This window comes from Athene cunicularia, assembly GCF_003259725.1.
Source record: "Athene cunicularia isolate RWA chromosome 10 unlocalized genomic scaffold, athCun1 chr10_part1, whole genome shotgun sequence".
NCBI classification, from domain to species: Eukaryota; Metazoa; Chordata; class Aves; order Strigiformes; family Strigidae; genus Athene; species Athene cunicularia.
Window position 1 is genome coordinate 11,453,491 of NW_020799112.1, and position 15,639 is coordinate 11,469,129.

The 15,639-nt window shown below is 39.9% G+C and overlaps 1 protein-coding gene across 1 annotated transcript in view; it reads left to right on the plus strand.

Moving 5' to 3' along the window:
- Positions 1-15,639, plus strand: part of ADAMTS17 (ADAM metallopeptidase with thrombospondin type 1 motif 17) — a 187,348-nt gene that overhangs the window by 160,214 nt on the left and 11,495 nt on the right. Inside the window, exon 20 of the mRNA XM_026856061.1 lies at positions 3,185-3,337. Within this exon, the coding sequence (XP_026711862.1) occupies positions 3,185-3,337 (153 nt within the window). The remainder of the gene's footprint in view (positions 1-3,184; positions 3,338-15,639) is intronic.

The following is a 15,639-nucleotide window of genomic DNA, read 5'->3' on the forward strand; positions in this document are numbered from 1 at the left end:
AACCCTTTCAGATGATACCCTCTTTATTTCTTATAGCTGAACCAGCTGAACTGTTTATAGCTGAGACTTATGGTCAGTTCCTACCTGTTTTCCATTGGGAATTTTTACTTGGGTCTTTTGTTAAGAATCTCAGGTACTTCTCTCTCCTTTTTATGAAATGGACTAAGTCAAGTTACAGAAGACTTTTTCCAGAGTGAAAATCTTCCATATTTGTGACCATATAACTCATTTTTAAATACTTAATATTTTTAGATAATGATTTCAGTAACTGACTTACTTTTCCTTTGATAAATTTATTTACCTTTTGTCATGTCTGTAATTGCCCACTTGTGATTTTAAATTTGTTCTTGTTCTGGCACATGTCTGCTATTATGTAGCACAGTTGACTCCAGGACACATTTGATATTCTGCCAGTTTGAACGCTTCTGATAACTAGGACTTTTTTCAGTGAAAATCACTTTAATCCTCAACATTTTAATCTGCTGTTGTGTAGTAAATATCACAGTGGTGGTATCATTTTATAAATCCATTTTCTCGTGTATGTTTTTGAACTTTTTGGTTATACAACAAAAAACAGCTGACCACATTGATGTCTGGTCCCCCATCAAAACTGTGTGTTTTCAAAGCAAATTCCAATGCAATCTTCGTTGTGGAAAAAATTAAGTTTCCCTTTTATTGCCAAACACTTGAGATTGTTTTGGACAAAGTACTGATCAACCCATTTTTAATGACAAAAATAAAGAATGTCAGAAAAAGATTAATGTTTCTATGGTTAGGGAACTAGAGAAAAATATGGATTTCCTTCATATTAAGGAGCTGTGTCTTAACTGCAGAGTTGTGTTGCTCCTTTACAAAACCTTGTGGGATTTGACTAAGTAATTTGTTAACAAAATAAGACCTGATGATCTCAGCTGGACACTCAGCGACTGCGCATATTAATTTGTAGATTGCTCTGTTGTGGAATCTCTGTAAAATCTATATGTTAAGAAATTCTTCATGAAAACAGAGGACTTGAGGAAAGAAAAAAACACTTTAAGAGGGTGATTTATGTGTGACCACCAAAGATCTGTTGGAAACCATTTGCAAATACTGTTTTGTCTAGGAAAGTATATGCAATATTAATCTGTGAATGACTTAAAAGCTTGTGGGAAGAACAAACAGTTGGTGTTTTTCCCAGACTTGCTTGTAAAACCCACCTAGAGATTTCTCCTACTGTGAAAAATACTCCCACTTCAGTTTGATTTACTTTGAGTAAATTGGACTATTTGAAAGATTTTATATATTGTGCTTTGTAGTTTGAGAAGAATGAGTGCAACCCTGAAGAGTCCACCCGGAGGACTGCAGAAAATGATATATAATTTGGGAAAGTCTGTACAACTTGGGGCAAATTCATGGCTTTAAGGTACCATTTAGGGAGCTCCAGCCTGGGATCTCTGGCAAGTCTTGAGCTCTGAGGAGTCCAGCAAAGCAGTTTCTGGAATTCTGCAAAGCCTGGAAGAATTCATCCCTGTATCTAACAGAACTATACAATTGTGCTTGTTACAAAGATGTTACATCCGTAAGGAGGTCACGCCATGAGCAGCACATAGTAAATTAAGTGGAAGGTTTCCCAGATTTTCAAGAAGTCACTTTGTAGTACTCTGAAGTATTTAAAGGCATGTCTGTTTGCTTGCCAGCTCATAAACGCTTGTCATTCATGTCCTTAACAAGGCCAGCAGGTCAGAACTGCCTGGATTGTATTTTTAAGACGGTTAGACAGGCATGCTGAGATTTGTCCATTTGATGTAATTTATATCAAGCTGACGCTTGTTTCCAGCATAGACCCCCTGGATGGAAAAGCTTCTTGGAATATGTTCAAAAGACCTCACAGAATATCTCATATCTTCACTATTTATTCAGTGTCAAATCAACTGTCTTTTCCATGCTGATCCCCTGAAGGGGAGAACTTGACATGCTAGAGGAGGTTAGTTTTTATCTCAGTTGGTACATATATCATTTTTCCACCCACCTGTCCCCAGTGGCTCTTCAAGGAAATTTCTCACTCTTAACCACTGCAGTGGCATGAAAATGAAGAGCAGAGAGACTCGCTATGCTGTTGTGTAGTGGCGTGCACTTACATGGCTGTGACAGCATCAGCAGATCTGGTACTCTATTACCAAACTGGTTATTTAAAAAAGAAATTCTGTTTCAGTTCATTTTCCCACCTAGTACAGTCAATGAAACCAACACAAATTCTCCAGTAAAACAGAATTTCCAGCCAACCATTGGCAGAGATAATGAACGCGTGACCAGATATCCCTGCTCTTTAGAAGCTGCCTTTGTGGGTAATTTGTGCAAATACGCGTGAATGTTTGATAGAGTGCCCAAATGTTTGAATCAAGTCTTCCTTCAGCATCTGATTTGAGCAGCTCTTGTAGCCTGCCAGCTTCTCAGAGGACTCCAAAGAGTCCCTGCTTATGCTTTTGGTGTTGAGAATTCTGTCTTTCATCCCTGCTAATGTGTGTGGCTCGCTTGCTGGCCATGGCTGGAAGCTGATCACAACTCTGTGGCTCACTGAATAGTGTCTCTCCTGAGCTGTTCCCCTTTGTACATTTAAAGTTCTTTGGAACTAACACAGTGATGAGAATACATCAAATCAAAGAGTGAAGGTCATGTGTGTGTTTCACATGAGAACACGTGTGAGAGCTGTGACTTTGCCATGGTATGCGCAAACTGTACTGCAGAAATGTGTCTGTAACAGTGGCCTCATGCTACTGTGATTTAAAAATGCATTTATCACCATCATTTCACTCCCATGATACATCAAGGGATGTGGCACTTCTGTGTTGTAAATCTCAGTGTATCCTTTTTCAGTATGAATGATGAGCAAGCCCTTAAACACAGTTTCTAGGGTTTTTTTCATCTGTAACACCAATTTTAGCAAAATGACAGCTGATATTTTTCAAAGAAGGTTGATTTTCAGAATGCCTTTATTAATAAGTAAAATATTTCACAAGCAGATATCATGCTTTTCAAATTACTTTATGTTTGAAAAGGGGCCTAGATTATTGAGAGAAAATCTTACAGGTTATCAGTTTTCCTCAGTGTTCATAAAAGCAGCTGTTCCTTTTAGCTGTGTTACCAAGATAAACGTTATAATTTCTAGGCATCGTGTAACAGAAAACAAATACCTGTTGTTTTGCAGTGCTCGGCAGACTGTGGTAAAGGGATTCAGAAAAGAACAGTGACGTGCACAAATTCTCAAGGAAAATGTGATGCAGCCACCAGGCCAAGAGATGAGGAAGAGTGTGAGGATCACACAGGCTGTTATGAATGGAAAACGGGTGATTGGTCTAAGGTAACAGTGAATACTACACGGTAATTTCCTTCTAAATGCAAAGATGTTCATAGTGCTATGCTTTCGTGTGCTGTCTGCATTAATTCGCAGTTTAAATTTTGATTGAAGGTTTTACTGGGAGATGAACTTACCCCTTATGCCATTTATCATCAACACATAGCAACACAGGCTTATGGATATGACCCAGCAAGTTTTAGAGAAGTGTATTCCAAATGGGATATAAATGAGTATTAATTGGCAGCTTAACCATCCAAAGGCAAAACCCACACAAGATTCCCACCACAGATGGACTTTTGTTGTCAAAAGCTACTTTATAAACAATGCTGAAACTGCTTTCCATATTTCAAAAAGTAAATTCTGAACAGTTCCTGAGAGCAGATTGAATTCTACAGAAAAGAGTTCATGAGCAGTATCTTCCAGGAGTGCAGGGACCTTAGTCCTTAGATGTCTCATGCCCAGCCTGGGCAAGCTAAAAAGAAAATAACAGAAGTCTGGTTTCCTTGAGTGCGAATATGTGTTAAAAGTTTGCACCTCGAGTTAGGAACCTAGTCACTGAGAAAAGGAAATCTCACAATGGGGCTTATGGTGAGAGCTTTGTTTCCTTCAGAGCATCAATATGGAGCTGAGAAGAGAGCTGAACCTTAGTCTTCTTATCCCACAACTGATAAGTCTGAAAGTTTGAGAGAACTGAAACTGAATACTACTAGGGAGAAGCGTGGGGAAGCCCTAGCAGACTCACACAGAAACAGAGGATAACTGAGAGCTCTCACAGCTGAATTCTGTTCCTCTGCCTCATGCAGGTCCTGCCTGCAGAGTCTGACAGTACACTGTTTTATTACCACAGAAGCAAGACTAGAACTGTGTAGCTGAATTTCATGGTAGTCTGGGACCTACACAGCATAGTCCAGTCCTAGACTTCTTGTGACCATGAATTTAAAGGCAGAGCCAAAACCATCAGTCCCTTCCTCAGGGCTGGATTTTACCTTCACTTAGGCCTATCTGAACTTAGTTTCTCTAGTGACATCAGTGGAATTAATTCCCAAATGCAGTGGATTAAACCAGAGCAGAGTCTGCTCTGCATTTGCATTCTGATCTTAAAGTAATAGGTGGTTTTGCTTGGGAAGGAGGCCTGGCAGTATGAGAAACTCAGCCTTTGCCAGTGTTGTTCAAAAAGCATCCTTTACATTACTGACTTCATGTTTGCATAAAGAACTAAAATTTCCCAGGAATATTATATTCCAGTTTGGTTTTATCTTATCTTTGTAACTGTACTGTTCTTTAAAAAGAAAGCCTACTTCGTGTTCTGGAATGTACGGCATGTGCAGAAACCACTGGGATACAGTAGTTGCATTTTGCTTTCCAAAAACCCAAACTCCAGCAAGCAACATCCAGTGAAATAGAGGCCCATGATGGGCAAATTGGCTTATCTGCAATTGCATTTTTTTACATTGTGATTAGGAATTGCAAATATTTATAGATACACTCTGTCATAGATACATGGATTTAATGGTGTCAGTGCTGGAGAATGCATTAAGAACCTGCCACATACAAAAGGACTGTATTTATGCTGAGCCAGGAATTTATATCACAGAATGTTTAGAGTATTGAACATTATTTTATTCATAACTTGGCACACAGAGTCCATGCAAGCTAGCCAAAACAAACAGTTCCCGTGTGTTAACAGGTGAAATAACATTATTTATTTATTTGTGGAATTTTAAAATGGTTTGGCATGCAAATTGACTGGGATTCTCTTTATAGTGAGGAATATGAAATAATTGTGTACTCATTGATTACAGAGATTGAAAGTTCAGTATTGTATGAATGGTTCCAATCTGATGAAGATACTGGCTCACTGCTAGAAAGGCTGTAATCATACATTGGTCACAGTAAATAGTGTTGATGTATTTAGTGTCTGCATGTGAGCAGGACAGGATCGGTGCAAAATCACTTGTTATTTGCAATTCTTAACTCAGAGTCCTCCCTGTGCAGAAGGGCACAAAAGCTTATGTGCTGCATATGTGGCCTGCTTCTGTCTGCAGAGAGCTTGTGCCAACTCTCTGCTTCCCAGGAATTTCACCCTGTGTGAGTCCAGCAGGATGTTCTTGGACTTAGATTTGGTTTATAATGAGCATTTAAAATTCTAGACATATTGGTTAGTTCTGACTGGACACTTAGATCACACAATTAGATTCTTATTCTCTGAGTAGAGGGGGTAAGCAAAAGGCACCCCTGGTTTGCTAGGAAAGTAGATACAATTCTTTGAAGTCTTTCTTTGAATTGAAATCTTTTCTATTGTCCCAGAAACCCAGATAGCTGAAATGTTTGGTGTGGAATTCAATTCTCACATCCTGAGCAAAGGATTTTCATCATGAGAATCCAGAAGCTTTAATGCAGGGCTTAGACTTAGGGGGGAGCCTTTACAGATATCAGCAGCTCCTCTTTGGTGTTGTCTGGCTTAAAACAATTCCTCCTTTAAGGAGAAACACAAAGTCTGTGGGAGTTAGATTATAGTGAACTCTTTAAAATTCATACTTCCAGGGCAAAATTCCATTGTAAAACATTTGTTCCTGGTACTGTAAAAATCAATGCGAGAGAGATTTGTGCTGACTAAGATGGAAACTTTTCCTGTTAATACAAATTGATCTCAGAACAAGCGACAACTTTTTGCAATTAATGCATTGTGCATTTGTTACTTATTGTTAAGAATCATCAGGGAAACAAGATTTAACTAACAGCAGTAATTATCACAGATTAAAATAAGGGGCTTTGATGCTTTATGTGCAAACAGCTTGCATGGTGACACACGTTGGTGGCCTCCAATCTTCAATTTCCCAAACCAAGATCGTTTGAAGATACCAGGAAGTCATGTCAGAAAGAGGCCAAACCTAATTTTAAAATTCCAGATACAACTAAGAACAGGCTGTTTGGGTGGTAATGACAGACAGTTATTCTTATATTGTTAGCAGTAGTATTTATAGAATATGTGGACTCTGCATGAGAAGACAGATCACTTCCCTAAGGAGCTCCCAGCCCTATATAATAACTCAGCTCGCGTCTGATAGCAATGACTATGGTTATCCTATGTAAGATCTTGGATCCCGTTGCATCCAGCAAGTGCAAGAGTGGGCAGCAGTAAAATCTCTAAATGTGTGCCAGACAAGTTGTGTGTTTGTGTTCTCAGACCCTGGATCCACTTCTGTGCAGAGGAGGCAAGGGCTGGAGGCATGGCCGTGCTGATCTTTAACCTCCACCTACCAGCCAAAACCTTGTCCACTGGCCTTGGTAACGGTTCTGGAGCCATTACCTCTCCATGCTCTGAAGAGGATTTTCATTCCATTTTCTGTCAGGTTTATTTGCAGATGGTACTTACTTGACATTATAGCTGTGGAAAGCGTTTGGAGCTAATTGAGCAGATTCAGCAAGCAGCCTTGGCTGTGGTATTTGTATATTCCAAATGTATTTGCAGCATATTTCAAGTGTTGCATGAGGAACTGATATATCTATTTCACTTTGCAAACACATAGAGCCAGGTCTCTAAAACTACTTTAAATGTCTTTGAAGTTACCTTTGTTAGTCCAGTGCTTGAGATTAACAGACTGTGTACTGTAATTCTAATTGCAGAGCAATTAGAATTCTAAAGAGTATTGTTCTGTTACTAGTAACCATGTGTAACCTCTGTTACCACTGCTATTAAACTTGCAGCTTCTCTGCACTACTGCAACTTCTCTTTTAAACCCCATATCTTATAGGGATATAATTATTATTTTTAGCATTTATCACAAATACAGCATTGGTATTAATGAGTTACATAACTAAACTGTTCCTGGCCTGAGAGTCTTTGAACCTAGTAGAAAGACAGATTGCACATTAAGAGACCCACTGAAGGTGTTAACCTGAAATCACTGGTTTATTGTTGTTGTCTGGATTCTTCAGAATTGCAGTTCATTATATCATCCTTTTTTGTATATGATGCAATATACAAATGTCGATCCAAGCCATCTCCCATTCAGTTGTTTCTTCCAAAAGGAAATTCCACATCCAGTTTGCATTCAGTTAAAGAAACAAACATCTCGTACACTCTTTCTACTTTGAAATAGTTTGTCCTTGTTTGAAATCTGAGCTGTTAAATGTTCAAGCACTGGAAGCATTTTTGCATTTTCGTTGTAGTTGTGCTAGTCAAAAGAACAAACAGGTTGCTCAGTGTCCCAACACTTGCCTCAGACTCCTAGGCTGCTGAAAAACAAGCCTCTTGATGCTTTAGCAAGACAGTAGTTCATTCTTTCATGATGAACTGTATTTTACTAACAAACTTTATGTCAAGGATTACATCCCTGTGAAGAGTGCAGGCAGCTAGTGAACAGAATGTGTCTCTCTGTATGTGGCTCTCCAGGAAGCTCAGCCCGACGCACGGCCTGAGGCTGTGCCCTTCGCCTGCTCTAGGCTGCGCTTGAAGGGAGCAGCTGCAGGACCCTGACTTTGCATTGAAGTCTACCTCGACTCACACGGTTGAAAACATACGTCTCAAAAGATGTGGGGGTGCTCTGCTGGCCTGCTTCAGGCAGGTGCAGGCTTGATGTATCGCCAGGGCATGGTGGTGACAAAAGCTCAGTTGGGCTTGAAGGTGAACAGCGCTAGGAACTGCTTTTTAGCTACCCAAGGCTCCCCCCGTGTCCTCAGCTCTCTCCCCTTCTGCTCCAGTAATAATGTGGCAGGGAAAGCACTCAGGTGCACATGTACAGGCCAAAGCTGTGTTTTTTGAGTTCCTTTCTCCAGTTGGCTTTTGGACTCTTCAAGGGTATAACTGAGGAGGCAAGATTATATAGCAGGAGCAATTCCCCACAAGATTTTTATGGGTTTTTCTTCATTTCCAGTTTTACTTCATTGTTCCAGTATTTTATATGTCTCGACATATTCTATTTCTGTCCTGTGACTGAAGTACTGTATTTTGAGCCAATAGCACAGAACGGCTCAGGATTCCCAGTTTCATTTTTTTTTGACTATTCTTCTTTTAACTGGTATTATATCAAGGAAGGTAGAATTACAAGCAAGATACACTAGCTCCATCGTTAGTGCTGACTTTCACAAGGGTGCATTTTCAGCTCTGTGGGTAGAAGTTTAAACATGCAACTCCTGTCCCTCAGGCAACAATTTAGCTCATTAACCTATTATATTACATAGCCCAATGAAAAGATTTTTAGAAAAAGAAAGAAAGATACATAGAAGCCTTGTAATATATTGGCTTTTCCATATTTTTTCTTTGCAGTTACAGTAGGTGCTCTATAGATACTAAGGCCTATATTAATCTCGGATAACCCAATGTAAATCCAGGGTAACTGTCTTTCATTCTTCCCTACAACCCATTGGCCACAAGCCAAGGATCTCACTCAGCACAGTGGGTCAGATAACAGTCTCTCTTACATTAGTGTAAATCCAGATTAATTCAGCCACTTAAGTTAATGCAGGCTTATGCCAGTGCCATGCAGATCAGAATCTGACCTGGTAGACTGTGCAAGATCTTTGGGGCTTGTGTAGGAACCATTACAGATTCATGCTCTCAGGTGAAACCAGAAATATATGACATGTCAAGCTGGGCTTCAACTGGGAGAGAAAGTAGAGGAGAAATCTCTTTTTACTGCTTTACATCTAGTATAACCACCTGGCACACCTTTCACTGGATTCAGAAAGATTTACACTCCAGAAACTGGGAAGGACTAGTAAGGATCAGCTTGGCAAAGTGTGATGTTAAGCAATATTCTTGTTGCCAAATGGTGTCAGTAGTGCTAAAGCACATCTGAAAAATTACCTATAGGCACCTGCCCTCCCTAGACATCAATAGTTGCCAATTTCTTTATGTTATTTTGCTCAGCCTATGAAATGCTGGCTATGGGTTCTCATCCCAGGAGAATATTAACAATATGGAGGAAAAAAATCTGATTTCCTATAAGAAAAATACTGGGTTTGTGCCAGACACTGAGGTGTTTCATACTGAAGATCAGCAGTCATTCATCACAATGGGTGGTAACAAGGATTTTGTAATTGCAAATTAATTGCTTTGGAAAGATTAGAGTAGATTGTATTCTCTAGGAGATAAACCCCCTGGCCTCACAATACACCAAAAAACATGTTGAGGTTGGTTTTTTTGTTGTTTGGTTTTTTTTTTCCCCAAAAAATACTCTACAATCTTCCAGTGCCAGGAAGGCATGTTTTCTGAGTTCCAAATGTTTGGGAACGTCAACAAAATCTTCTATACGCCTCACTTTTAATGATTAATTCACATTACATGATAAGAAGAGTAAATCAAGGACAGCTGTGGTTTGAGAGGTATATTCAAAGCTGTTATAAATATAGAAGCAAACTGTCCTTCATTCTAACATTCATTACAATTCATGGCTTGACCCGCCATCTGTTTATGATAAACTATGGACAACTTGTTAATTCTTCATAAAGGTCATAACTAAGTTCATCATCTTCTACCTTGGAGAAAATAACTTTTCTTGTTGAACTGAGAGAAAACTCTGCAGGAGGAATGGCCGCTTAGAACTGCAGTCACACGTCACAGCTGACCAACCCTTTCCTGACGCTTACTCACTTTGGCTCAGCAAACAGCTTCATGATTTATGGCTGTCGTATGCGTTCAGCACCATAGCTAGAAACTGATGTTGGAAGATTGTCTACAGGCCTCACTGATGCAAATCAGTTGTTCTCCAGAAGGTGATGTAGCTGGATCTTACAGAAGAGAGCCCAACAAGCATTAGTATTCAAACCATCACGTCCCTGGTCCTAGGTATGATCAGGAGCCAGAGCATCAGAGTCCTAAACCTAAGTACTGCCCCTCTGGACTGCTCTGAGTTGTACTACTAATTGGGGTTCCCCATAGTTTGTTCCTCTGGCACATGATCACTGATGTGCAAACCACAGCCTTTCTTGCCAACAGCTAATCTCAAAATAGCCCTCGCTACAGAAGATGAGAAGAAATGGCCCAGAATTGGTTATATCAGCGGAGGACACTCCTCAGTTTGGGAAAGTTGTTGCCAGTATTCTAGTAAAAATTTCATGTCACCCTTTAGAAAGGAAGATGGTAAGCCTTTACTCTGCATTTCTGAAGTAGGATGGTATTCTTTTGAGTTGTGACGAGCTAAAACCATCACCTTTAGTTTAACCTCCATTGAGGAAATGCATGGAATAAAACAGATCTCTCTGTGAGAGAAAACTAGTGTTTGTTTTACAAAGCAGACTCTCTTCTGCTGCAGTGAAATCAATTTGGTTGATAATCCTGTGGGACAAATCACTGACCCACCGCACGCAATAGCCAACTCCCAGTGACTTCAGTGAGTTAAGGATTTCAGCATAAAATAGGGAATTCTGGCACGTGGTATGACAAAGCTCCAAGGCTGTTGTTTTGGTTTTTTTTCTTCACTGTCAGTGCAGGGTGTGCTGGAGTTTTCACTGTTTCCTTCATGATTTTATTCCACAAACTCAGGTAAAAGAGAAAAGAACCATCTTGAATCCAGAGTAAGGGTTCTCAGAAAGAGACTTGGATCATTGAAGTAAAAGCCTCAGACGGGGAAACATGAGGGGACACATCTCCATGTTCCTGCTGCCACTTCACAAATCTGTCACCTCGGGCTGCTTAAAGCCCAGCCCAAGGCCCTTCTACTGCCTTGTACCACCAAGTAGAACTGATTGCTTTGTCGTGAACAAACTTAGAAATATAGTTTTTCATATCTCCACTGGAAATATGAGTTTTAGGAAAGAAAGGAAAGTTCATATGAGTTCAGCTCCTGTTAACTACAGACTTCTGTATGGTCATGGATCCATCACTTAATGGAACTCACATCACTGAGTCCTAGCCATCGGACAGTTAGGTGCCTTGTTTGAGATAGTTGTTAGGCTCCATTTACAGTCATTGTAAGACGGGCAGCTCCAGATAGTGGGTTTATCTCCTTTCCTTAGCAAAGGCTGAATTGCCTTTTGAAATGTTCATCTCTTTCTGCTCATTGCAAAGAGAACATGAACAGATTCACGAAGATGAATCCCACCCCTTTTGCTCTTTGATTCTCTGTCCCCCCTTCTGTGAAACGTTTTTATCTATGGTCAGAGGTGTAAGTATTGTATAATGGCACTAAAACAAGGTTGAGCCTCCATCTAGGCTTGTGCTAACTGCCAGCCCCAGTCAGTGCAGCTGTAGCTGGAAGCCTAGGCATGGAAAGTGAAGAGATGCTGACTACAATGGTGGCTGGCCATGTCATTCCCCTGGGGATTATAAACTACAGAAACCAAGTCCTGCTTATGCCTTTGAGGCAATGGCCACTCCTTGTTTGCACAACAATTTGCACAGCTCATCTCTGCTGGAGTTTCTGGGAACATCCATAGTACAAATCATTTCAATGGTCCCTTAGTAAAGGAAAATGTGCTACAAAAAGACCATATTCATCAGTGTTTTGTTTGAAGTGGAGCACGTTCTGTCACAGTGTTATTGTCTCATGTTCCAATACAGCCTCCAGTGATCCTGTTAATTGGAAGAATAACTTTTCCTTTTTGATATTTTTTCTTTAAAAGCCTAGTTCATTAAGTGCATTTTTTTTGATGGAGAATTAAAGCCTCCCACCAAGATCAGTGGATTGGAAATTGAATTCCATCGTGACTATTTTACTCTTTTTTTTTTTTTTTTTTTTTTTTTTATTAATACGAAAAAGAAAGCATGAAAGACAAGCCTGTTCAAATATTGGCATTCATTTTTTCTGAGTTACTCTGAGATGTTACAGTGACTAGGATCATGTTTTTAAAAATATGAACAGTAGGTAATTCATCATTTAAAGTTTGTACTACTCATCTGAAGAGGTTTTGCCCCTTGAATCCTTGTGGCACACACATATATCACTAGCAGGGACTGTTATAATTTTGCCCCTATAAAATAATAGCCTTTTGAGATTTATGATGACTACTGAGGCATTAAGGCAACAATCTTCCAGAACATCTTTAAAGAGCAATTAGTATCAGCCTGCTGGTGCTCCCTTGTTTGACTGTGCAAAAAGATGAAATGCAGCGTTAGTTCAGCATCATACATTTCAAAGCTGAATGCTCCTTGTCTAGAGTATGCTCAGGCAGGACTGAGATGACAGAGATGAACAACCTCTTGCTGAAGTTAAGTAATCCTAATGGAGTCCTTAGTTTAATTAACTTTTAAAATAAATTACGTTTAGGTAGCATTGATCATTAACTGATGAATAATCAAAATATGTGTTCAGTGGAGCTTCAGTTCCCAAGATGTGCTTTCAGGCTGGCATCTGCGACAGGAGTCAGTGTGGGACTATAGCTCATGTAGCCATAAAAGCATTGCTCAGCATAAGCAGCACACACTGCTGTAGAAGCAGGGTGAGTTCTCAAGCAGTCTGCCTGAGCTATGTGATCCCATGGTTACATAGTTGTCCATTACTATCTAGTTTACTTTAAATTAGCTCTATTGTGCCTTTTACATAAGGTGTTTTGCAGCATCATTTCCTTGCAGTTTTTCAGGTGGAATAAACTATGGAGTATTTCCACTTTGTACCTTGCACAGATCAAAACGTTGCACACACACTATAGGTGGCATGCTAGAACTCTATAGGCAATACTGTATCATTTCACATCTCTGCCTGATCTTGTTCTTGAAATCCAGTTTGAAAGCTTGTGAGAAGTAAATTCTGCCTGATTAGTATACTGAATTAAATGACATTTCCTCATTAGCATCCACCTGGGCTGCATTGCACAAGTACTTAGGGGCACTGTCACTACCCAGAATATTCATGCATTCAGCTCTTAATCTCTGAACTCTGTACACAATGGAACTTTTCAGAATAGCAAAGTCAAACTTAATTATGCAGTGAGACATGCTGGACATACTGGTCAGGTCTTGTTCCTTAGGGTCACGCAGTTTAAAAGCACAGCTGCGGGCAGTTTGCAAAGATTGCCTCTCTCTTTTCCTTCTAAGATACTGTCACATCAGCCACGAGCATTTTCTGCTGTAATTTATTGTTTCTTCCCATACTGAGTCAGAAGGGTATGCATTTTTTTCTTGGCTAAATTAAACAAATCAGTCATTTCACAAAAGTTTCCAAATGAAAGATTGTTGTAAGCAAGACCAGATATGTTCTCTTTACAGATCTGGGGTTCAAAAAGAAGAAAAAAGAAAGAAAAAAAAAAAAAAAAAAAAAAAATATCAGTGAAAAGACAGAAATTTCTTTCTTTAGCATGATGCCCTGGTGAAAGTTGACCTGGTGTTTATGAAAGCATATTGCATGCTGCCTTTCAGCTAGAACTATAGAGTTTAAATCAGTGATACTCATAAAAAGCCTGATGTTAAGATGTGCAGAGCACTGACTTTCAGAGCACACACATGTATACTATTAAGGTCTCAGGAACAGAACAATTACAGGACATTTGTCATTCATCTCAGATGCTGCGTTAGAATGTTATTAATAGGAACTTGTCTTTGCTTTCTTTCTGACTTTCACAGAGGCAAGAAATAAGACCCCTGGGGGGAAAAGCACTCTACCCTATCCTAACGCCTTGAAATACTTGAACTCTGAAGTCAGTAAAGCATGACTCTATCTCTGAATATTGGAGCTTTAGCCATAGTGTTATCCTTGGCTTCAGCAACTTTCAGAAAATTGGGGACAAACCAGTATCTTTAAACATCAGATGACTGCAGACTGATGAATAAAGAAAAAAACCATATTGCCTTCAGCTTAGTTATGACAGTCATCTTGAACTATATCTCCCTCCAACAGATCAGCCTTCTAAATATTGGAGTACTTTCAGGATTGGCTGAAGGGATGATAGGACTTTCTGCTGGAAAAAGCAAGTCAATTACAAAAAAGACTAACATCTCTCTCTTAGAGGTTCGAAAAGTGACATTTTTAAAGGTGGCATGTGATCTGAATACATCGCTGCCTAGCCAGCAACCCTCAGCTGAGGCATAAGCAATGCTTCATCATCCCATTCAGTCCTGAACAGATCACAGCCTGTCCTCTGTAGTGGTAAATCTGTACCTTTTTCTGTCCCCATTAAGCCTCAACACAGGGATTCTTCGGACTGGTCTCTCTTAACACATTCTTTCAGCTGCCCAACTGCAGCCCTGCCCTGGCTTCATTCATTCTTACTCCTCTCTCTTTCTCGGGCTATCTTTTGTAGATCAGGAGTTGAAGTCCCTGACAGATCTCAGAACTTACTGTAAATTCATTCTATTTTAATACATAATATTCTCCAGAGGCATTTGCTTTCAAAGCAATTAGACATCTGTCAGCACCTTTAGTAGATTGCAAGCTTTCATATCAGTATCCTAAGGTGGAAATAGCATTCCAGTTGAAAAATCGTAGCTTGGTCTTAAGGTTGGAGTTTTTCAGTGAGTAAATCTTCTTTAAGCTGATGAATGCAGCTGCTGCCTTGATAATTTGTGAGTTTATTTCCGTCTGGATATCCCCACTGGCTTGCATGTTACTGCCAAAGAATGTGAATGGAGGCATTTTTGTATTCCTTTTGCCTCCTCAAGCAGTGTTTGAACTGGGAGTTACAAGGGCTCTCATTAGGTTCAGTTTTTGTAACTGTTCATTAACCCCTTCTATTTTACAGTGCTGAATAATCCTTTGATCTTTGCATGTGGGTGTATTTTAAATTTACAATGGCTATATTGTCAGTTTAGTGCCTTATGGTTAAACTACATAAATTTTGCATATGCATTTTTCTGATAGTGGTATCATTGGCAATGGCTAGAGGAAGGAAAAAACCTCTTCTTTGTTTGACATCAGTGTCTCTATCCAACCACTTGTTTGAGTCCATGCTTCCCAGAGTAGGCAAGTTGCTTGTGGGTTTTCTCTCATTACTTGCGTAGCAACTCAGGTGGCAGGCAGAGATCCACGCAGCTCCAAACCAGGTTCCAAACCTGGTCCTCCACATTCATAAATCACTTTACTCCATCATGGCATGAAATTGTGTGTGTTTCCTGAGAGTTACATCAATGCTTGTAAAGGCTTTCCCAATTTTCTGAGTACGTTAATAGCAGTGTAAGAACTCAATATTTTCCCAGAAGGTCCAGTGTCCATCAACAGCATTTTAAATATGATCAGCACAGTTACTGGAGCCTCCCAGCATTCTATGCAGTGGAATTGTACCAGCTATACAGAAGCTGTATCAGGTGCTGGGCTGTAATGGTACTTTTTGCCCCTGTAGCCCAGGCCACACTGCCACAAGCACTACACTCTCTCTGGCAGCTGTTGGCTGCCTAGAAGTTCCTCTGTTTGCAAGAAGGCTGCAGCACCCTT